Source organism: Heteronotia binoei, chromosome 21 (assembly GCF_032191835.1).
Source record: "Heteronotia binoei isolate CCM8104 ecotype False Entrance Well chromosome 21, APGP_CSIRO_Hbin_v1, whole genome shotgun sequence".
Classification (NCBI taxonomy): Eukaryota; Metazoa; Chordata; class Lepidosauria; order Squamata; family Gekkonidae; genus Heteronotia; species Heteronotia binoei.
The window spans coordinates 192,503,081-192,527,392 of record NC_083243.1 but is presented as its reverse complement, the minus strand read 5'-3'; the positions used below and the strand labels follow the sequence as shown (position 1 = coordinate 192,527,392).

Sequence of the window (24,312 nt, the reverse complement as noted above, 5' to 3'; positions counted from 1 at the left end):
ACCCCATATTGACCCAAATTTTAGAGACCTCTGGTGATTTTAAGGTGCTTTTCTTGCTTGATAATTCTGATCTGGAAATAACTGAATTAGTAGCGAAGTTTTTTTATACAGCTATAGTTACTCGTCCTGATAAGTAGTATTATATATCAGGTTCTACTATGTTGCTACTTTGTTTTTTATCTTGTAATCTTAATGTTATTCTGTATGTATTTTGTATTCTTTTAATATGTAACCTGGCCGTCCCTCTATTTTATATTCTTATATATGCCAATAAAGGCTGTCTTGTGTGTGTGTTCAAGCTTATTAAATAATTGAAATTGAAGGAAATGTTTGGAAATTCAGATAATGTGATAGATAAATAAATTAAAACCCAAATCTAAATTTATGCCTAACATCATTAACCCTTTAATCCAAGTATCTGAACACTTAGTCTTAAAAGACATTGAAAAGGTTGAACAATCTAGGTATTAGAGGATCAAATATGAGTACTGCCAAATGTAGAATTCTTGATGACATTGCCAAAGACCAGAGTATAATGATAAAGGAAGCAGATAATAGTCATCATGGACAACAAAGGTTATGTACAAGAGGTACAATGCCAACTATGTAATAGGGCATATTATGAACCCATATCTAGGGATCTGACAATACACACAGCAGCATCATTAAGGTGGTGGTAGACAAAGCAATTTCTATGGACGTCTCCTCGATATATACAAATATACTTCATGAGGAGGAGGAAAGAACCATTGCAGAATATTATTTAAATGAATATGACCATCTTCAACCCCTGACCTATTTTCTGATAGATATCATTTAAGATCCTCTCATGGATTGCTGCTTTGTCGTGGCGAGAGGACTTGCGTGGTTCAGTGAGGCTGTGGGCTATGCCATGCAGGGCCACCGAAGATGGACAGGCCACAGCTGAGAACCCAGACAAAATGGGATCCACTGGAGAAGGAAATGGCAACCCACTCCAGTATCCTTGCCAAGAAAACCCCATGGACAGTAACAAAAGGCTAAAAGATATGGCGCTGGAAGACGAGCCCCTCAGGTCAGAAGGTGCCCAATATGCTACTGGGGAAGAGCGAAGGGCAAGTTCAAGTAACCCCAGAAAGAGTGAAGCGGCTGGGCCAAAGCCAAAGCTGTGGATGTGTCTGATGGTGAAAGAACAGTCCAATGCTGCCAAGAACAATACTGCACTGGAATGTAAGATCCATGAATCAAGGTAAGTTGAATGTAGTCAAACAAGAGAATTAACACCAAAAAAAGATGTCCTCCTCATCATAGGGGACTGGAATGCCAAAATAGGAAGTCAAAAGGTGACCGGAACAACTGACAAGTTTGGCCTTGGAGAACAAAATGAAGCTGGGCAAAGGCTAATAGAGTTTTGTCAAGAGAACAAGCTGGTCACAGCGAACACCCTCTTCCAACAACCTAAAAGGCGACTCTACTCATGGACATCACCTGATGGGCAACACAGAAATCAGATTGGTTATATACTCTGCAGTCAAAGATGGAGAAGCTCCTTGTAGTCAGCAAAAACAAGAGCTGACTGCAGCTCAGATCACTGCAAAATTCAGGCTTGAACTGAAGAAAACTGGGGAAGCCACTAGGCCATTCAGGTTTGACCTTGATCACATCCCTTATGAATATACAGTGGAGGTGAAGAATAGGTTTAAGGAACTAGAGTTGATAGACAGAGTGCCGGAAGAACTATGGACGGAGGTTCCTGACATTATACAGAAGGCAGCCATCAGCACCATCCCAAAGAAAAAGAAATGCAAGAAAGCAAAGTGGCTGTCTGATGAGGCTTTACAAATAGCCGAGGAAAGAAGGAAAGAGAAAAGCAAAGGTGCAAAGGAAAAACCCAACTGAATGCAAATTTCCAGAGAACAGCAAGGAGAGATAAGGAGGCCTTCCTGAAGGAACAATGCAAAGCAATAGAGCAGGGGTGGCCAACGGTAGCTCTCCAGATGTTTTTAAGCCACACAAACTCAACCAAAATCTTGATTTCTCTAGTTTTATTTAAATCCATATTTCCTGATTAGCATAATGTTCCATGACACTTGAGGGTTTAGGATGTGTTACAAACTTATTTAAAACATGGTTGAACATATCCATTTAAAATAGTTATGACACGCGATTCAGGTTGGTCTCTTTTATGTGGGTGTGAGCACACCTTTTTATTTCATTTCATAGAGCTGATCCTCTAGGCATAAAAATGGCTCAATATAACTGCTTAGTCGATGGGCCAGCTCAACATTTTCTACATTTCCAACTTAATACTTGGCAATATCTCTTTAAATAACATGCAGCCTGGGCATACAGCTGTCAGCTACTCACCAGTGAGGATTCTTAAGAGTGTCTGCTGGTTTCATTTTTCAAAAGGACTTTCACTCAATGAGTGAGGGCATACCAGCCGGTGGGAAATGACAAAAGTTTATGTCCTCCAACTTGTACAAGGTTTGGTTATCGGTGATATTTTTATTAACCTTCATGGGAATTCTGTGTTGTAGTCAGTTTTCTTCAGTGTTATAAACAAAGATGATGTTTGATAGTTTTGTAGACTTATTTGATTCTCAATTGAAGAAGTTGTAAACAAAATGAGAAAAGTGGTCACCGTGATTTTGTTTGGATTATCTGCAGTCTTTTGGAATTCTCTGGACTGAAGACAACAGATTGAAGAGAGTCTAAGGGCGTTTTCGCACTGACCTTACTCGGGAGCGACGTCCCTCTTCACCGCACAGCGTCTGCGCGGATTTCGCACGAATTGCTCTGCAGAACCCGGAAGAGCCGCAAAGTCCCGTGGCTTTTGCGTTGCAAATGTAAACTGTTTTTTGGCCAGTTTACATTTGCGACGCAAAAGCCGCGGGACTTTGCGGCTCTTCCGGGTTCTGCGGCGCAATTAGTGCGAAAGCCGCGCAGACGCTGCGCGGTGAAGAGGGACATCGCTCCCAAGTAAGGTCAGTGCGAAAACACTCTAAGAGTCCCATTGGTGTTGAGGACTGACTTAATTCTGTTGCATCTTTGGGATAAGTTATGTCTACGAGTTTATAGTTACCTTAATGAATGTGAGGGACTTTACATTGTTAAATGTTACTTATTCAGATGTTGCAATTTTTGTACACAGATTTGCTATTTATTTAGATTTATATCCCCCCCTCCCAGTAGCAGGCTCAGGGTGGCTAACAACCATTACAAACACAGCATCGAAGTATAACATGTAAAGAATCAAGACAATACTATACCATAAAATAGTTAAATTTACGATGTCGGTAATCAATAGTGCTACTGATACTATCCAAGGATCTTATCAAGTATGGGTTGCGCTAACAATATAAATAGGGGGAGCTTTTTCACAGCATCCTGATTTGTCATCCTCCCTGCAGCCTGTCCCAGCCCAATTTAATCCAGCATTCAGTCTGCTTCGCACCAACAGGTGATACAAATGAGGGGTCCAGAGGGGGCTGGGGGGACTGAGGCTGCAGAGGGGGCCTATAAAAACTGGATTTAAAGCAATTAATTTAAAGTTTAAATGCTTGAGTTGCCAAATCAGCATGGTTTTAAAATTTAAATACTGGCTGAGTTGCGTTACAGAGCTGTTCTGCCATAGCAGTGCAAGTCACTCAACAGGGATTTAAAGTTTAAATACTTGCTGACTCACCTGCATGACTGGGCAAGTGAATCCACACCCAAATAAAGCCTAAGTTTATTGGCTTTTATTTGGGTGTATCTATTTCGGTATTCAGCTAAAAAAAAAAACCCTCTAGAAAAACACCAATAATATTGAGCACAGACCATCTTTATTCTCTTCTGTTGTGAAAATATAAAGGGAAAGGCATATCTTCACATTTTTAAAAAGTGAAAACTAGGAATTCAGAAAACCTGACAATCAGATTGTTATAATGATATAACAATATTCAATTGCTGATATAAAAATACACCCTCAGTGGTGGGCGGAAATGGCATCAGTGTTGGCGGGACCATGAAAATCGAGACTTCCTTGAAATATCACAGCAAAGTAGGTTTTGGAAAGATGGGGAAAATCTAGGAGGTGCATGGAGGCACTATGATTCTGTAAGGAAGTAGAAACAAAAACAACCCAAATGCTTGCCAATAACAAACAACACACCTGTAAACAAGGACTGCCAGGTTCCTCCTGACAACCAGCAGGGGATGTGGTGGCAGGGCCGCACGTGGGAGTAGGCCAAGTAGGTGGCCGCTTTGGGCGCCACTTGGCTTAGGTGCGCCATGAGGTGCACCCTCTCCCCGCGCCTGCTGCCCTCCATCTCCCCCCCACTGCATCTCCCCATGCACCCACACCCACCCGCCCACCCACCTCCCCGCGCCCGCCTCCCTGAACCACTGCCGATCACCACCTCCCCGGCTGATGACGTTTGCACGTGAGTGCTCTTCTCTGCTCGACCCTCCCCTGCTTCAAAGAGAGCTGGCCAGCTCCCTGTGAAGCAGGAGAGGGCTGGCTGGGAAGAGCGCTTGTGTACAAGTGTGCACAGCCTGGCTCACCGGCTCCCTTTGAAGCAGGGGAGGGCTGGGCCGGGAAGAGTGCTCTTGCGCAAGTGCGCCTGGCCCAGGCTGGCCCGCCCCTGCTTCAAAGAGAGCCAGTTGGCTTCCTTTGAAGCAGGGAGGGGCAGGCTGAGCGTACGCAAGAAGAAATAGAGGGGGTGGGGAAACAGGCCATGGCCTAGGGGCACCAGAACCCCTAGCGCTGGGCCTGTGTGGTGGACTTACACAAGCAGGAGGGGTCCCAGGCTGCATTGCCAGTGATTTGGCAACATCACTTCCAACATGTACTGGAAGTGGCATCATCACGCTGGGATGTCTTTATGATGCTCTGGCATTTGGGCAAAAACTCTATGGTAAAATGACTTCTACCATAGAATTTTTGCCCAAATACAAGAGGAGCACCCAGAGAAGTGATGACGTCACTTCTGTTACATGTCAGAAGTGACACTGCTAGTGATGTAGCCTGGGCCTCCCTCTTGCTCCTAGTACATTTCCCCCCACTGGTCAGCTGATTGGTGGGAGGTGGGGCCCAGGGATAGGGATCTCCTGACTCCAGTGGGGGGCTGGCAATCCTATATATAAGTGACCAAACAAAGGATGAATTCAGATACGCTTCTCACAATCTTAAATGCCTTGCAAAACTTTAGCAGGAACTTCTGCTTCTCTTCAGTGTGTTGCATCTTGAACTATTCAAGCACAATTTCTGGGACTATTCATTCCAAGTTTCATAATTTGCAGCTCAGTAAATCTGCTGTGATACACGGCAAATTCCAAAGAGAAACCTTTTAAGGACCACTCAGATAGTGGCAGCTGTTGAGTAACCAGGTTAGAGTGGGTGAGGAAATCTGACCAGTAGTATGGTAGAAATCATGCACTATTTATCATGCGCCATTTGTAGCATTCCCCACCCCCGAGGAACTGGTTTGACACATGACTGGGGTAGGCATGTGTGATGGACTTCACATTTAAGAGGCTTAGAAATGCTGTCTGTACAATTTTTCATAGAGCCAGAGAGCCTTGAATGACAGGCTGCTCTGAGCAATCTGATTGGACAGCTCCGACTGAACAGACAGTCTTGAGAGAGCTGGATGCTGAAGAGAACTTGGAAGGGAAGCTGGGAGTCCTGTCCCTCCCAATGAGCAATGGTGGTAGGCTACCTGAGAGTGAAAGAAAAACCTCTCCAGATGTTGTGAAAAACCTAGGAGGACAGGGTGGAATAGAGCCTGCAGGCCAGAGCCGGCCCATTCTGCGACACAGCCTAGTTGGTATCAAGTGTAGCCCCAGGAAAAGAAACTACTCACACAAATAAGTCTCATGCTTTGATAGAAGCCAAGGATTACAGTGCAGTGAACATAAGAACATAAGAGAAGCCATGTTGGATCAGGCCAACAGCCCATCCAGTCCAACACTCTGTGTCACACAGTGGCAAAAAAATTTATATATATACACACACACACTGTGGCTAATAGCCACTGATGGACCTGTGCTCCATATTTTTATCTAAACCCCTCTTGAAGGTGGCTATACTTGTGGCCGCCACCACCTCCTGTGGCAGTGAATTCCACATGTTAATCACCCTTTGGGTGAAGAAGTACTTCCTTTTATCCTTTTTAACCTGTCTGCTCAGCAATTTCATCGAATGCCCACGAGTTCTTGTATTGTGAGCAAGGGAGAAACGTACTTCTTTCTCTACTTTCTCCATCCCATGCATAATCTTGTAAAACTCTATCATGTCACCCCGCAGTCGACGTTTCTCCAAGCTAAAGAGTCCCAAGCGTTTCAACCTTTCTTCATAGGGAAAGTGCTCCAGCCCTTTAATCATTCTAGTTGCCCTAGAAAGCACAGAATCACCAAAAGGACAAATACATTTGGTGGAAAGGTGGGCTGACTAGTCTGGTGGGGAAACAGCCCTGTCAGCAGGCATGTCTTTGCTTTTCCTCCCACTGCCTACAAAAATGAAACCTGGCAGCAAGGTTCAAGAAAAGCAGTCATTTGGGGCAGCAAAATGTCTTGGGCCAGCTCTTCAGATCCAAGGGATTACAGAAACAATGGGGGATGATGGGGAGTATCCCATATCTAGGCCTGGAAATAAGACTAGACATGTGAGAAGCAGGAGCAGCTGGTTGAGACTAGCTATGATTTATGAGGAAAAGAGGCTCTGTCGGGAGCTAATAAGTTACAAGCGAAGAGAGGCTTCCAGGACCACGACAGAACTGCAGAAGCAATAGAAAGGTTCTTGATAAGATTCTCAAGGAGTCTGTCCAAGACTACATTACTGGAATGACTGACAAGAAGTTGCTTTTTTCCTTTGCTAGAGTCTGAGATCTGTAGCCCATTTTTCATTGCCACAGTGGAATGCTCACGGTGTTCTGACTTCAGTGTCCTATGAAAAGAATGGTTGAAATCTGGATTTCAGGCTTTTAAAATTAATTCAGTCTGTAAGAACATGGGGGATCTGCTCGTATTTCCTCCAGCTATGATCTTTTGTTGTACTCTCTGGCCCAAAGGGCACTATATTTCCTCCAGCTATGATCTTTTGTTGTGTTCTCCGGCCCAAAAGTGGTCAATGAACTATAACTTTTAATAGCAATAACTGATTCGGGTTGATTCAGGTTCAGGCAGATCTGTTCTGCTTCCTCCGTCTGCCGAGCTTTACAGCATGTGTAAGCAAAGCCTTTGCTCCAGCTTAGCAGTTATCAGAGGCAGCCTCGAAAGAAGGTTAGCTTTAGCTATTTATGCCCAGTGCTGCTAAGTTTGAAATACGCAGCTTCACTTGGACTTCGTTCGACCAAAATGCAGTAATGTTTCTGAACTGACTTATTGTGTGTGATATAGTATTGTGGGTCTTATGGTATCTGCCATGCAAACGTATGCCCTTCCACAAACAGAGCAAACACTGTAAGGAAACTGTTCCTTCCTGCTCCGATATTGTTGGGAGAGTCAACCTGTAAAACAGGATTAAATCTTAAATGAATAACTTTTATAGGAGCCCTGAGATAAACAAATTATGTTACCCTTTAAAACATGTACCGGTGTTATTGCTTTCTTTTCCTGCCAGCTGGGCAAAATCTATTGTTCATGTGCAGCACAAAAGCTACCCATGCATTTTAAAATTAGCAGTGCTCCAAATAAACTCCCCAGTTCATTATCATGGTAATGCCTTTGCTAGACTTTTATGAAGTTTCTGAGCCTTCAGATTTCTTAAAGCTATATGATGGGTCATAAAAATTTAAGTGTGTAACTGGCAAAGATGAGTAAAAAGATGTCGGATAGATGTTGGAAATGTAAGAAAAATGAAGGTTCTTTCTACCATATGTGGTGGACTTGTGGAAAAGCGAAAAAGTTTTGGTAGATGATACAAGAAATATCTCAAATTTTGGGATATGACTTTAAGAAAGTTGCAGAGACTTTTCTGTTGGGATTACAAATGGAAAAATTTCCAAAAGAAGATAGAACTCTAATCTGGTACTTGCTCTCAGCTGCTAGGACATTATGTGCGCAGTTATGGAAACAAGAAAAAATACCAGAGAAATGGGATTGGATTGTGAAAGTTTTATCATGGAGTGAGATGGATAAACTAACAAGAACTTTAAGAGACTATGATTTGGAAGTGTTTAAAAGGGAACGGAAGAAATTTAGAGGATATATAGAAAAAGAGTGGAATTTGAAAGGACATTGGGCAACTTTTTAACAATGAATTTAAGAAAAGGGAGAAATTGAACCTTGATGGGTTAAAGGTACCTTTATAAGTGAACTTAAGTATATAAAATCGGCGGAAGTCTAGTAAAGGAGGGAGGGGGGATTAGAAAAATATCATATGGGTTAGGGATAGTAATGACATAATTAAATATTGTTACCATATGTTATTATTAATAAATTGAAAGAAATCAGAAGCCAACTCCTAGCTGATTTCCTGACCATCTAGGAATCTGCTTTTGATCTCTTAGCTCTGAAAAATTTGTTGTCTCCCAAAGCTGCTGGGACACAATAAAGGTTTCTGGGGTGTGGGGGGAAGGGATTAGAGTTGCCAATACAGTGTTGGGAAATTCCTGGAGATTTGTGGGTGGAGCCCAGGGACTGTGGGGTTTGGGTAGGGGAGGTACTTCAACAGGGTTTAACACCATAGAGTCTACCCTTGAAAATGACCATTTTCTCCAGGGGAACTGATCTCTGTAGTCTAGAAATCAGTTATAATTCTGGGAAATCTCTAGCAGCAAAGGTAGTGATCAGAAATCTCTAATGTTTAACTATGCTGTTATAGTGATTTTTGAGGCAGTGACAGGTTGGAGTGGGCTTCTAACATGGGCAATTCTGAGACAGAGCAAAGTTAGGTTTCAGAGGCTTCTGATCCCTAATTTTGCTGTGTCTAGCTAGACCTTGCCCAGGTATAGAAATGCAGGGAAGCGGGGGTGATGTGGATCAGAAGTGGATTCCCTAATCAACTGAGAGAGCCAGTTTGGTGTAGTGGTTGTGCATGGACTTTTATCTGGGAGAACCAGGTTTGACTCCCCACTCCTCCACATACAGCTGCTGGAATGGCCTTGGGTTAGCTATCACAGGAGTTGTCCTTAAAAGGGCAGCTGCTGTGGGAGCCCTCTCAGCACCACCCACCTCACAGGGTGTCTGTTTTGGGGGAAGAAGATATAGGAGATGGTAAGCCACTCTGAGTCTCTGATTCAGAGAGAAGGGCGGGGTATAAATCTACAGTCTTCTCCTTCTTCTTCTTCTGATCCCACCCCCACCCCGCAAAAACCAGAAGCAGGCTGATAGGCAGTAAGGTTTCCATGTCTTGGAGGTCAGAAGCTGATTCTCAGTTGATCCTTGCAGTTACTTGTGAGTCAGCTTCTGCGTTCCTTGGGTTTTTGGTGACATTGCACTCAGTCAAGTTTCCCCAGCATAAGAAGTTGATTCCCAGCTGATAGGGGTTTAGCCCCCTTGCTTCCCTCTTTACCATGATCAATCAAACAGGCCTTATTCCTAATTCTTGGTGGAATGCAATTGTCATTCTGATTCATAAGAAGGGTGACCAAACAATCCCCTCCAACTACAGGCCGATCAGCCTTCTTTCTATCATAGGCAAACTATAGGCCAAGCATCTATTAACCAAATTAACTTCTTGGATGTCTCAGCAAAGAGTCTTAGGCCCTGAACAAATTGGGTTTGGCAAGGGTAAATCTACAGTAGATCACTGCATCATTTTAGTGCACTTGGCTGATAAATATACTTCTAGGAATTCCAAACTTTTTTCAGCTTTCTTGGACCTAAAGGGGGCATTCAATTCAATAGCTAGAAAATGACTATGGATAAAACTGTATCAACTGGACATCGATAAGAGACTTCGCAAATTAATCATAATGCTACATTCCTCTACCACTTATCAAATAAAAATATCAGGTTTCGGGGAACTTACACTTAAAATTTCATTAAATAAAGGAGTTAAACAAGGATGCATGCATGTTCCTTTTCTATTTAATTTATTCCTCAATGATTTGGCTTCAGTACTAACAGAAGTAGATTGTCATCCCCCAAAATTGGGCTCCCTGCATGTACCTATTTTGCTATATGCGAATGACACAGTACTCCTTTCTCGTACAAGGGTTGGGCTCAGATGACTATTGAACAGATGCCTTAGCTTTTTTCAAGAAAACAAACTGCATCTGAACTATGAAAAATCTAAGATACTGTTTTTTTGCTAAATCTTGTAAAACCCTCAAATGGCTATTTGATGGGAAAGAAATAGAACAGGTTAGTCATTTTAAATACCTAGATCTCCACTTTAGCTACAACATGGCTTGGTCATGTCACCGTAAATCTATAATTAACTTAGCAGCCATTAGTGCATCAGCCGTTTCTTGGTTTTTCTTCAATAGAGGCAACCAGTTTGTCCTAGCAGCTTTAAAAATCTATAAGGCCAAAGTAATCCTGCAGTTACTGTATGGTATCCCAACATGGATTGGTGCCTTTGTGTCCGATATTGAATGAGTGCAGCCCAAATTTGTTAGGAAAATCATGGGTCGACTTCCGGGCTCCGTCATCTTGGTTTCAGAGGGGTTTGCAGATCGTCCTCCTGCGGCACCTCTGAGTCTGGCTGTTGTAGGGTGTCACAGAAGTGATGCCCCCATAGAAAAACCCGGAAGAGGCTTTTTCTTTGGCATGAGACTTTTACGGGGAGAAGGGGTTCAGTGGCGGCTGCCCCTGTGCTTCCTGTATGTCCTCAGGCTCCGCAGCCATGAAAAGCTGGCGCACCACAGAAAAAGAAGAACGCCCGACTGCTTTCTTGCTTTCATTTTCTCCAGTACGCCTTTGATGTAGCATCTTTCTACTCCTAATGTGATGATTCTACTTGACAAGTAAGTGTTTTCCTAATTCCAATGCCTGGTGGGTCACTTTACATAACAACGAGAGACTAGCTCAAAAGAAGAGAAATGAGGCCTCAAATAGTTACGAGCAGCTTTAACTATTTAAATTGGATTGAATACAACTACTAAAAATGACCCAGATTATAATTGGACACATACTAAAGAGATTATTATTAGGTTCCAATATGATCTGAACATAAAGCAGATATATTCTAGAGAGATCTGTCTCTATCACCTGACTGTATTTGAAAGAATGGCATTTGAAATCTCAGCTGGAGCTGTCGTGGAATGTGGATTAGCAGGAGCTCGAAGCCATTTTACAATTTGAACTAAGAGACTGAGTTTGCTGTCAGAGAAAAATGGCACTGCCTAGCGAAATGTCTTATAAAAAAGATATCTTTTTAAATATCATTTCTCTGAAACAAGATGTTGCCTCATTTATGCAACTTATTGAAGACCAAATGAGTTGTTGATGCTAAAAGCTAATGAAATTGCAAATCTACAGGAGGTGAGTGCTAAAGAGAGTCTGCTGATGTCTGTGGAATTGGAATGGGAAAGTGATATGCTCTGAAACAAACAAAGGAAAATCAAAATGGTCTCCTATGTCGCAGTATTAAAACAAGACCGGAAATTAAGATCTAGTGAAGTCATGCTGAGAGGGGAAAATGGTGTTGAATTCTTCCTCCCACTGTTGAAGGGGCAGGCCACATTGAGAAGAGAAAAGGTACACTCCGATCAACAAATTAAGATGTGGAAAGTTTCCTGGAAGAAAGATTTTGATTTTTTTTTCATTTTTGTGAATGGTTGGATATGGAACCCTGATTAAGAAGTGGTATGCGATTTTAAAAGGCAAACTGTGATTAAATGGGCTGTCTCTGATGTAATATGGATGCAGAAATTAAAGGAACTTAAAAGCTTTTAATCTTTGGGAAGAAGGATTCCTGAATTTTGGGGGGTTTGTGGGTAAACAAACATGTAACTATTAATAATGAACAGATATCCGATTTTAAAAAGGAGATTTTGAAGAAGAGAGTTGGTAAAATTGTAATTAAATATATAGTCCATTTGGATTTATGCTAAAGAGTGCAGATAACATATTTTATATATATATATAGTAGATGTATCTACAGTATGCTTATTTAGTGAAATTGCTCATACTGATGTAAGAGCTGGATTAATGGTTGAAAAGGCAGATAGCATAATTGTTCTGTAACTTGGCAGATCTGATAACTTGGCAGATCTGTTTCTAACCTGCTCTTTTGGAGAAACTGTTTAGACTGAGATAGTCAAACTATTAAGTCGTATCATATGTAATTTGTTAAGAATAAAGATATGATTTTTATGTGCTTGTTTTAATAAGGATTTTGTTAAATCAACAATCTAATTTGTGCCTATAATAGGGTTAAGTTAAATTAGACAAAATTGGCGTTGAGATAGTTTTGAAAATTTTTTTAACTTGCTATACTTATTTGTGTTTAAGAAGAATTGTTTAGATTCATATTCCTACTATTAGTTTATTAAAAAAAATTTGGTAATGAAAGAAAGGAAGGTAAAATATAGGGAGATTTTTATACTTGCAGGTAGAATGACTTGAGTATTTTATTGGGAGGTAGAATTATAATTGATATATTTGTGCTGCTTTCTGTTTCTGTTTTCCCCATTCTGTCAATGCCCCTTCCCCCCCTTTTTAATGTATTCTCTGCATTGCTTTTCTCTTTTGTAGTTTAAACCAATAAAAATTATAAAATGGGGGGAAAAAGGAAAATCACGGGTCTACCACACTGTGTCCCATATGCCACTCTTTGTCTAGAATCAGGCCTCAATATATTAGAAACAAGAGCATGGCTTATAGCACTATTCCACTGACTGTGGGAGCTACCTATACCAAATGCTGTCTGAATCCTCCTTGTCCAAATGGATTGCTTGCATAGAGAAGAAAATATCCACCTTAGGTTTATCTATGGATTCTCTCTACATGTTCCCTTTTACAAATGCATATCATTTAATTAAGCATAGAATTTTAGACATAGAATTGTAAAAACTAATCAGTGCTGCAAATACATCTCGCTCCCCTTTGAATTTTGGAATTTCCCCAATTATTGGTCATCTACCTTCTTATCTATCAAGTCTCCATGTTCCACAATTGTGCAGAGCATTTACTCTCGCCAGATGTAATACTATCCCATCAGCAGTTATTTATGGTAGCTATAAAAAAATCCCACTCTCATTAAGACTTTGTTTATGCAACTTAAAACAAGTTGATTCATTGTGCCATATTCTTCTTTATTGCTCCCAATATGATACGATACACCTTAGGTTTCTAGACCCAATTCTGCTCAATATGACAAGTTGCTCAGATGCTGCAAAGGTATGTCGGCTTCTGAATGATTTGTCATCTGAAATAATTGAAAAGGTTGCTTTATTCCTGAGTATGGTAATCAAGGTTCGATTGTCCAATATATAGCTGTATATTACTGGTTTATTCTGTTATTTCTGTATTTCTTTTTTTTTTGCCTTGTTTATAATCTGATATATGCCAATAAAGGCTTGTGTGTTGTTGTGATAGGGGTTTAGTTGGGAGACAGCTTTGGATCTGCAACTAGTCTGTGTCTCCTGCTGCCCAATGCCTGGTCACCCTGGGGACAGTTTACTGCCTTGTGTGCCCCTAGAGGAAAAGCCACTTGCCAACTCCCTCTGGCACTCCTTTTAAAATAGCATGTCCGAGATGGTGGAGGTCTATGTGGAGAATCACTCCCAGCATCAAAAGTTTAAAGTATTTATTAAAAAGAAAATGTTCACAAGCATCCTTTGAGGGCAGCACCAAACTGGGCAAGTGAATCAAAACACAAATCCTCTGTCCCAGTCTTTAGAAGAAGAAGAAGATGATGATATTGGATTTATATCCCACCCTCCACTCCGAAGAGTCTCAGAGCGGCTCACAATCTCCTTTATCTTCCTCCCCCACAACAGACACCCTGTGAGGTAGATGAAGATTCTGGATTTATATCCCGCCCTCCACTCTGAAGAGTCTCAGAGCGGCTCACAATCTCCTTCCCCTTCCTCCCCCACGACAGGCACCCTGTGAGGTGGGTGGGGCTGAGAGGGCTCTCCCAGCAGCTGCCCTTTCAAGGACAACCTCTGCCAGAGCTATGGCTGACCCAAGGCCATGCTAGCAGGTGCAAGTGGAGGAGTGGGGAATCAAACCCGGTTCTCCCAGATAAGAGTCTTCACACTTAACCACTACACCAAACTGGCTCTTTACACATGCCCTATCAGATGGTAAAATACAGGACAGGCTGTTTAGCTTCTACATCTCTACAGAGTTCTGGTATCTTAAAGCTTGCTCCAAATCTCCCAAGCGAATATATGGTCAAAGGCTGCTTGTTTGCAGACCTCAGCTAACAGTTCTCATGGATGCAGCATCCCAAGAAAACAAACCATCTTCCTGTCGCATGAAGTTTTCACCATCTTCCTTTCCCCACCCCCCTAACCTAGGTCAGGCCAGGTCATAGAAGCGTTTCCTGGAGCTTCTTCCTGGAGAATATCCCTGGAGCTGTTCAATTCTAAAGTCTTCCAAGTCTCTGTTTCCTGCTTGGGGAAGGCAAAGAGCTTGACCCACCCACTATCTCTCTTCCTAGATCTACTAGCATATCTATGAAAGTGGGCTGAGGTAGAATTGAACTGACCCCCCCCCCCTTCCTTCCTGCCTGTTCTCTGTCTGGGGGGTGGGGACTGTTAAAAGGCAAAATGGAGGCTTGCATACCTCCTTGGGGTGGGGGGGTGCATTTCTTCTGAGGCTGCAGCAAAAATTCTGCTTACATATGCTGTAAGGCAGGGCAGATGGTGAGAAGACAGAAGAGGCTCAGCCTTAGGCTACATTTGGTCCCCATTGATAGGAAGCCCATGTGCAGCAATGAAGATAACTAAAAGCTTTACTTGTACATGCTGGCATTACTGCAGAAACGGAAGGGGAAAACAAACAGAGGATCAGGTCTTGCCCAGTTCTAGCGATAAACAGCTGGGCTGGGGAATAGATACAGAGGATTAAAGTTCTTTCCCCTGCAACCTAAAGAAAAATAACAAACATATATGCTTGAGAGACATGAGAGAAAGCAGTAAAGACCATTCTTTATGAAAGATAAAACCATTGATTTGGAATTCAAGATGTCTTGGACATTTTATTGAACTCAAAAAGCACTGCAAGCAGGGCCAGCTCACCCACTAGGCATACTAGGCGGTTGCCTAGGGCGCCGGGAGGCTGGGGGCACCAAATTGGGCTCCCCCTCCCGCTCTGGTGCCCAAGACAACCGCCTAGTTTGCCTCCCTCCCCCATTCCCGCTGCCACAGCCACTGCCAGCACCCTCCGCCCCTTCTGCACTCCACGCGCTTGCCCCACCCCCCCAGAAGCTCACTGTGACTAAAACAGAACCCTACCAGCTTCTCCCAACCCGTGCCTGCACATTTTGTTAAAAGATGAATGGAGGAAGCTTCGCTCCCCCCTCATTTCCTGTTCTGGAAAGGAGGGGGGAGAAACCTCCTCCATCCATCTTTTAACAAAACGCTCAGGCATGGGCTGGGAGAAGCTGGTAGGGCTCTGTTTTAGTCGTGGCGAGCTGCGGGGCGGAGCGAGCAGAGTGTGGCGGCAGCGGGCAGAGCGCACAGGGGGGGGGGCACCGGGGAGGCGCCTGCCTAGGGTGCTATTCGCCCTAGAACCGGTGCTGACTGCAAGCTGACATGCATTAGTCTACATGTTTAAAATGGGGGTAATTTTTAATGAATTTTCCACATGGGAAAGGAAGCCTAACTCTGCTCCTGCCCAACACCTAAGCTTATTGCCACATTTTACTATTTGAACTGTATCTTCTCCCAGCCAAGCTGCAACATGGGATCTCACCTGGGCTAGGAGAAAACTGCTGGGGGTGGGGGGTGGGAATGGAGCACAGTGAGGTGAAGTGCAGGAAGGGTCACGATTAATCCAAAGACTCAGTTACCCTTAACAAATATTCTTGTACTAAGTGACTACTCAGGTTACTTCCCTGTCAGTAGGTTTTGTCAGCCTGCCCACCATCCTTTCTTCTCTTCCAGCTGTACTTTCCGAGTAGAAGCAGCAGAAGGCCAATATACCAAAAGGAGAGTCCCTTTCCCTTTTCTGCTGCTCTAGTGTTTCCCAGTGCAAAGACCAGCTGTTTTATCTTTATTGCTATATAGACTCTTGGTAGACTCTTTGTGAATGGCATGCCTTTGTGCCAATACATGCAAGACACCCCCAACCTGTGCATTCAACCTGCCTGTTTTAGATCCTCAGTGTCCTAGTGGCAGTTAACATTGCTCACCAAGGATGCAAACACCAGAAAGCACTGCTGACGTGTAAGAAGCCCACTTTTTAGGCTCTTCAAGTAATGCTTCAAAATGCAGTGCAGTTTAATAACAACAAAACCCACTTCATTTTCTTTTTGCCGTTTTCCCATCCATATTTCAGATTTCTCTAAGGACACTCCAAGCTGTCTGCTGCCTCCCCTGTTTGCACTGCCAAAGCCTTACCTGGAAAATCCTTCCCGGTACCCCCGTGGGGCAAAGGCTGAAGCACCCAACAAGTCCAGCAGTGAAGCCTGGACTCATGGGGCAGGTCCACGTTCGGCAGGGGAGGGGGTGACACCCTAGGGCAGGCTCCAGAAGGTGACAGTCCAGCCAGGAGACTGAGCTTGCTGTAGGTCAGGGGTCCTCAAACTACGGCCCGCAGGCCAGATGCGGCCCGCTGAGGACGTTTATGCGGCCTGCCGGGTTATGGCAAAATCAGACCGGAAGTGACGTTCGACCTAAACTCGCGTTAGCAACGCACACTTCCGGCACTGGGCTGAGGCGGCGGAGACAGAGTGTGAGGTGATACCGAGGTGAGGTGAGTTCCCAGGCCGGGGTGTGTGGTGTGGGGAAGGGAGAGAGATGCAGAAGACGGAGAACTGACAGCCCGCGGCCTTGTACAGTAGCGGCAGTCCGGCCCTCCAACAGTCTGAGGAACAGTAAACTGGCCCCCTATTTAAAAAGTTTGAGGACCCCTGCTGTAGGTAATGGGAGGGGGGCTCTCTATGAGGTAGGAAGGGCCCAGAGGCCTACTAACCCTGCCTGCTGGCTATTGTGCCAGCTTGCAAGGAGGAGTCAGAGAAGGGTGGAGTAACAGCCAGGGGTAGGCAAATGGAAGAGGTCTTGTCCTGAAGGCTACTGCCCTCGTAGTCCACGGATTGGCCAAGGCACCAACTAGGGCAGAATCTAGCCCAGAATTGAGTGCCAGTGGAGAAGGGGGTGGAGACAACAAAGGTTTAGAAAGGAGACTCCCAGTCATGACCAGGGAAGCTGGCTCATATTAAGGCTGTAATAGCTGCTGCTAAGGGAAGAGAGAAACAAGGTGAAGCAACCTCCTCTGCTTCCACTTCTGAAGTTCTTTGCATCGCGACCACAAAGAGGTGGCCAGGTAAGAGAGAGCAGGAGGAGTGCCACAGCAGAGTTGCATTTTTCAGGAATAAATCCTACCTTGTCACTGTCCACTGTATTCTGAGAGGTCCGGGATGCAATTGAAATTGTGTCGGGCTGACTGCTCCCGTCTCCTTGACTGTCAGCATCTTCTCCTCCCTCTCTGTAGGAAACGAACAGTGAAATTTTCCCAATGAATTTTAGAACTACTCAGATGGTGTTTGAGAGTTTGTTGCCTAGCTGATCGTGCTTGTGTTACAACCCAGTGTGTAATTTAGAATGATGTCACCTCCACCATGAGGTTAGCACATAATAAGCACATTTGCTCTTGGAAATTGACTCTCCGGGACATATACAGTGACAGCAACAAGTCTCAAAATAGCTCCATAATGAGGTTGGCTGGCCAATGGCCTGTTCAGCTTGGCTTTCTCACTTAAGCAAACCCAGCCATCCAAATTATAGCCTTTCTGTTTTGCAAAGCTTATGTCAGTTGCTAAGGGTCATTTCTGGGTGCCCACATTTTCAGTGGCTTAAATTAATAGGTCATGAAATCGCTAAGAAAAACAGTACAACTATCAGTCCTTCCCCTTTGTATATTTCCTGTAGCTCAAAAGATTTTGGGATATTTTTTCACCACTGCAAGGATTATTGAAGCTGCATCCCACTGGCATGGGTCCAATTTGGTTCCTGTCACTGTGTCCTAGAATAGCGCCGTTACAGTATTTAAGAGGGTGGTCTTGAAGGAAATTTAAATGTAAATGGAATAATATGTCCTTGAGTGACAAAACATATCTAAAAAAAATCTGGGTAGGGATGGTAATATTATAATAAAACAGGTGGACAAAGGAGGAGCTATAGTAGTTATGGACAAACAGATGTATGTGGAGAAGCTGCAGCACATATTGAGTGATAACAATTTTTATCTACCTTTGGCAGTGGACCCAACAGTTAAAATTATCCAAATTTCATTGAACAAAGCAAGGGAGTTAGGTCATATCACAGAGGCAAAATATGAGTTCCTCTTGAACAAACATCCGAGGGTGCCTGTATTCTACAGACTTCTGAGGATCCATAAATCCATCTCTCCCCCTCCTGATCATTTTTGAAACCTTTTGTGGCATTAATTCCCTCTTATGTAAAGACACTTTGGATTTAATTTCAAAGACTGAGGGTATGGGTATTCCACTCCAGGCTGTGCTGGTATCCTTGGATGTAATTTCCCTGTATACGCAGATTCCACACGAAGATGCTAGGGTTGTTCTTCAAGAAACCCTAGTAGCAAAGGAGAACCAGAACCCACAGATATATTTTCTTCTAGAATTTACAGACCTCATTTTGAAAAAGACATTTTTTAGATTTGATGACAATTTTTACCAACAAATTAAAGGCGTCTCCATGGTGAGCGCCTTTGCTCCAAGTTTGGCTTGCCTCTTCACGGCTGCTTTAGAAACAGACTATTTTTGTAATCCAGAGGTGAACCCATTCCATAAATTTACTTTATGTTATAAACATTTTATTGATGATGTGTTGGCGATTTTTTAACATGAGGCGGGTGTAGAGCAGTGGGTTGAGTGGATGACCTTCTCCTATAAATTTGATAGAGACTCCACTACATTCTTGGACACTGTAGTGTTCAGAACTAGAGATCACAGGATTGCTGTTAGGAATCATAGGAAACCCACAGATAAGAACACATTCCTGTACTACCAGTCCTGCCATCGGACGCATCTGCGTAACAATCTTCCCTACAGCCAATTTTTCTGTATCAGATGTAGTTTGACCAGGACAGTAGATTACAACATGGGGAGTAGGCTGTTACACCAACACTTTAGACAGAAGGTTTACCCTGAATATGTAGTGACATCAGCCAAAATATGAGCAGAGCGCGCTAAGAGGGAAAATCTGCTAAAATATACAAAAGAGGGAGTGAGGAGGAGCGAAATTACATGTGCTATACATTTCTCCCCTTTGCCTCAGGCAGTAAGAAATTATATCAGTAGACACTGGTATTTGGTAAAGGATGTGCCAGGCTACCAGAAACCACCAATGACGGGTTTTAAAAGAACTAAAAACCTTAAGGACATGTTGGTGCATTCTGATTTCAGTAAGCAAAGAACAGATGGTTCTCCCCAGGAATTTTCATTGCAGGTCCTGCCTAACCTGCAAGTTTTCCCTATAGCTCAAAGAATTTATCCATCCACAGACAGGCTTTAAATTGACTCTAAGAAGACACACAACCTGCTCCACTAAAGGGCCATTTACACGATAGTTTGCCTGTGCCCTCAGATCTATATTCGCAGCACCATGAGAATGGTCGAGATGCATGTCTTGGAGCATCGCTCGCATTTGAAACATAAAGTGGCAGAGGCTTCATTAGTGGACCATTTTACCAGTCAGGATTGAGATCCTGATTCCATTAGATTTGTTGTGATTAATAAATTCCAGTCGAGTGAATATAATTCCATCTATGCTGGGAATATTTACTGCAATAAGAAATTTAGATTTTATGTTTAAATACTCTAGAGCCAAATGGTCTAAATCAGGGTTTCCCAAACTTTTCTTTTCCATGGCCTGGTTATTTTTACACTTCTCCTTCATAGCCCACTAAAATTCAGGGGGTGGAGCCGGGAGACGTTGTGGGTGGAGCCAGGAGACAGGAATTATGTCATTTCCTGTGGTGTCACTTCCAGGTCAAGGGCCAAGTGATGTCACTTCCAGGGCACACTGAACCAAAATTCCACCAAAACCAAAACTCCACCTTTTCCTGTGATGTCACTTCCCGGGCACTCCCCCAAACCTGCCTCTTCTTCTGAAGTAACTTTGTTTTCAGAAAAATCTCTCTGAAACTCATGCTGAGCCAAAATGGGGAGGAAAGTGGGTGGTCTGCAACTTCTGCATACATTCCCAGGTTCCTCTCTTTCCACCCTCACACCTGCATGCACCTATCTGTTTGTGTGTTCTTCTCCATCTTGCAAGCACTCCTAATGCCCATGTTCAATTGCCTGCATCACCTACACACCCCTTCCTCAACCGCACTGGCCAGTGTATGCAGTTGGAAGTGCTGTTGCCATTGCCATCAGGAATGCCAGTGCTGTGTACCACCCATACTGGGCCCTGGCAGCTGCTGTACCTCAAAATATGCTGACACATTTAGTAGGCCCTTCCTTCAGCTGCTGCTACTGGAACCCTGCCTCAAGCTACAACCAAGCTTGCTTGGTTTCAAGAAAATCTTTTGACAGCTATTTTTCATACTTTTCCTTGACTGAAACACTGGGAAATTCCTGTGAAAGGTAGCAGAGAATTGTACTGCAATTAATGAATTAATTTCAAGTTATATAAAGTTCATACAAGCTTTTCTGCAGTTATCCCAAAAAGCTTTCAGCTTTCAGCTTTTTACTGGCTGTGTTTCCCATGCCTTTAAAAGCAACCTGCTGTGCAGATATTTAGCCAGTGAACTTCTTCCATCCTTTTTAATATCTACAGGAGGAGTTTAATGTTGGTGTCAGACAGCTGTTAAAAGCAGAACCAGTAAAATAGTGCCAAGTTCATAGTACCATCACTTCCAGTGCTGTTGAGACATACAGCAGTAATCTCCAATAATCTCTTTCTGCCCCACACCTCTAACTCTCACTCACTCACACAGAAATCTCATAGAAAGGCCAGTTGGCTACAACTGGGGGTTCCAATTTTTCATTGACAGAGCTCCTTTGTCTGCAACAACAGTATGATGAACAGAAAAGTTTCATCCAGTAAAATAATAATAATAATAATAATAATATTTTATTTTTATATCCCACCCTTCCAGCCAGGCGGGCTCAGGGCGGCTAACAGACATGGGAGTCCCATGATTCATATAAAACAACATAAACAATTTTAAATATATCAATTACAAATAAATTATTTAAATAGATAAAATATATAAAATAGGTGCTAAAATACTGTAATCATAATGTACACAAGATGGCTAGATGTCCGCTCGTTGGATTAATCAGGTTCTATCTCGAAAGCCAGCTGGAAAAGAAATGTTTTGCAAGCCCTGCGGAATTGGTTCAAGTCCCGCAGGGCTCGCACCATCTCTGGAAGGTCGTTCCACCAGCGAGGGGCTATCACCGAGAAATGGAAGGAAAGAAAGAAAGGGAAAGAATGAAATGGAAGAAAAGGAAAAGAAAGACATGGAAAGAAAGAACATAAGAGAAGAACATAAGAACATAAGAGAAGCCATGTTGGATCAGACTAGTGAACCATCCAGTCCAAAATTATCTCATACAATGCCCCAAAAGCACCAGAATGTCCACCAGTGAGGCCAGGGCACTAGAAGCCCTCCCACTGTTGCTTCCCCCAACCCCCAGCTCCAAGAAAACAGACAGAGCATCCCTTGCAGACGGAAAAAGAATGAAGGGGGGGACAAAGGGGAAAAAAGCCTTACTCACCATCAGATTACCTCAGCCAGCAACAATTCTGGGGTTGTTTGGTAAAAAAAATAGCTACTGGAATGCCCACTCCCCGCCCCTCCCAGCTGAAAAACACACACACCCTTTCTTTGCCTCCTGAGAAATCTCCCCAAAAGAACATACTGCAAGGCACATGAAAGCTCATACCTTGAAGAACACTTCATGGAGCTAAAGTGCCAGTGGATGCCACCTTTTCTCTCAAACACTGGGGGGGGGGGGGGGGAGAAGGAAGGAGAGGCAGCCCAGCTCCTCTCTGCACAACACAGAGATGGGGAAAGGAAGGAAGCCAAATGGAGCTCAGGCTTTGCAGCCTGTGTCAGTCTTCAAGGCTAGCTTTTCTCTGCACAACACAGAGATGGGGGAAGGAAGGAAGCCAAATGGAGCTCAGGCTTTGCAGCCTGTGTCAGTCTTCAAGGCTAGCTTTTCTCTGCACAACACAGAGACAGGGAAAGGAAGGAAGCCAAATGGAGCTCAGGCTTTGCAGCCTGTGTCAGTCTTCAAGGCTAGCTTTTCTCTGCACAACACAGAGATGGGGGAAGGAAGCCAAATGGAGCTCAGGCTTTGCAGCCTGTGTCAGTCTTCAAGGCAAGATTTTCTCTGCACAACAGAGAGATGGTAGAAGGAAGGAAGCAGAGCAGAGATCATGCTTTGCTGGGGGCGGGGCTAGCTTTGGCTTTTCTTGTGACCTGGTAGTGAGGCTTCCGTGGCTCGGTAACTTTATCACAAGATTTCTGGAAGTCAAGGTAAAAAACATCTATTGGGTCCCCCTTGTTCACATGTTTGTTCACACCCTCAGGTTAGTGAGACAAGATCTTCTTTTACAGAACCTGTTGTGTATGCGGACTTTAGTGAAGACTTATTGAGTGTTCCTCCAAGGCTCATTGGAGCCATAAGGACTGAGCTTGGGGACTCGGGAACAATGGGCAGCAGGATCCAAATCCCTGCTGCCCTGCTCCAATCACGGCCCCCCTGCTGGTTTGAATGATCCAATAATCTGCTTGCACGGGAACCCTGAGTAGTATATAGTTGGCCCTGTGGGCCCAGTAGCCAGTCTTTTGGGTGCAGCCCTATACTATGCTGAACCTAATAAAGAGCTGATGACAACACCACCTCACCTCTTCATTGCATTAAAGCCACTATATCATAGAACCCATACTGAGTCCTCCTTAATAGCTTTTGTTCATCAATGTGCCTATTAATTCTCTCTTTAATAATGGTTTCCACCAACTTACCCAGTATTAATGTCAGACTGACTGGCCTGTAATTTCCTGGATCTCCTCTGGAACCCTTTTTAAAGATGGGGGTGACATTAGCTACCTTCCAGTCCTTAGGAATGGAGGCATTTTTTTAACAAGAGATTACATATTGTTGTCAGGAGATCCACAAGTTCACTTTTACATCTCTCACCAGATCTTGGGCATTACTTAGGACCAGGATCACCTCTCCCCTGGTAGGTTCTGTGAGCATCTGCTCCATTGCACAGTCATTGAGAGTGTCTAGAAACTCAGTCTTTCTCCTGACTTGAACACACATTGACCCAATCAAAGTGTGGGTACTTAAAATAATCTATTATGACACAATTAGTTCATTTAGCCACTATCTTTAATTCTTCCATCATTTTTTAATCATCCTCTAACTTTTGATCTGGTGGGCGATAACAAACTCCCAGAGTTAAGCTTCTTTTTGGGCCCACTATTTCGACGCATAGCATTTCCAGAAGCGAATCTAATTCTCTTGCTTTTGCAGTCTTACTGGACTGTATACCCTCTCTGATATACAGAACCACTCCATCTTTAACCCTTCCCTTCCTATCCTTTTGATATAATTTATATCCAGGAATCACCATGTCCCATTGATTCTCCTTATTCCACCAAGTTTCTGAAATACCCACAATGTCTATATTTTCCCCCAACACTAAGCATTCTAGCTCCCTGATTATACCTCAGACACTTCTAGCATTTATATATAAATATCTATAATTACCCAGGCAAGTTAGGTCCACAACCTTCCTCCTGCTGCCTTGAGACTTCACCAGGCAGGCCATACTGTTTGTCACTGTCTCAGTGGACAACTCTAATCCATTGCCTTGTAGAAAAGACACAACTAATCCATCATCTCTTTGAGATGAGTCATCCCAAATCAGAGACATTTCATCTCCTGTTGGATTTGTTATTATTATTATTTAAAGTGCCAGCAGCCCGGTTCCTTCTTGGGACAAGTGGAGACTGTCTTTTTTGTACAGCTCCTCCTTGTTCCAAAAAGCATCCCAGTGCCTAACAAACTTGAACCCTTCATCCCTACACCATCATCTCATCCATGCATTTGTGCTTGTCTATTCTGCCTTGTGCATGGAACAGGTAAAACTTCTAAGAAGGTGACCTTGGAAGTTCGGTCCTTGAGTCTTCTGCCTAGCAGCCTAAATTTTTCCTCCAGGATCTCATGACTGCATTTCCCCACATCATTGGTGCTAACCTGTACCATGACCACTGGCTCCTCCCCAGCACTGTCTA

At 43.5% G+C, this 24,312-nt stretch overlaps 1 protein-coding gene across 5 annotated transcripts in view; it reads right to left on the bottom strand.

Annotated features, from left to right (window-relative positions):
* KALRN (kalirin RhoGEF kinase) overlaps positions 1-24,312 on the bottom strand; it is an 837,912-nt gene that overhangs the window by 220,517 nt on the left and 593,083 nt on the right. For all 5 annotated transcript variants that reach the window (XM_060262792.1, XM_060262795.1, XM_060262793.1 and 2 more), the window contains exon 33: positions 17,412-17,514. In XM_060262792.1, coding sequence (XP_060118775.1) covers positions 17,412-17,514 — 103 coding nt within the window. The remainder of the gene's footprint in view (positions 1-17,411; positions 17,515-24,312) is intronic.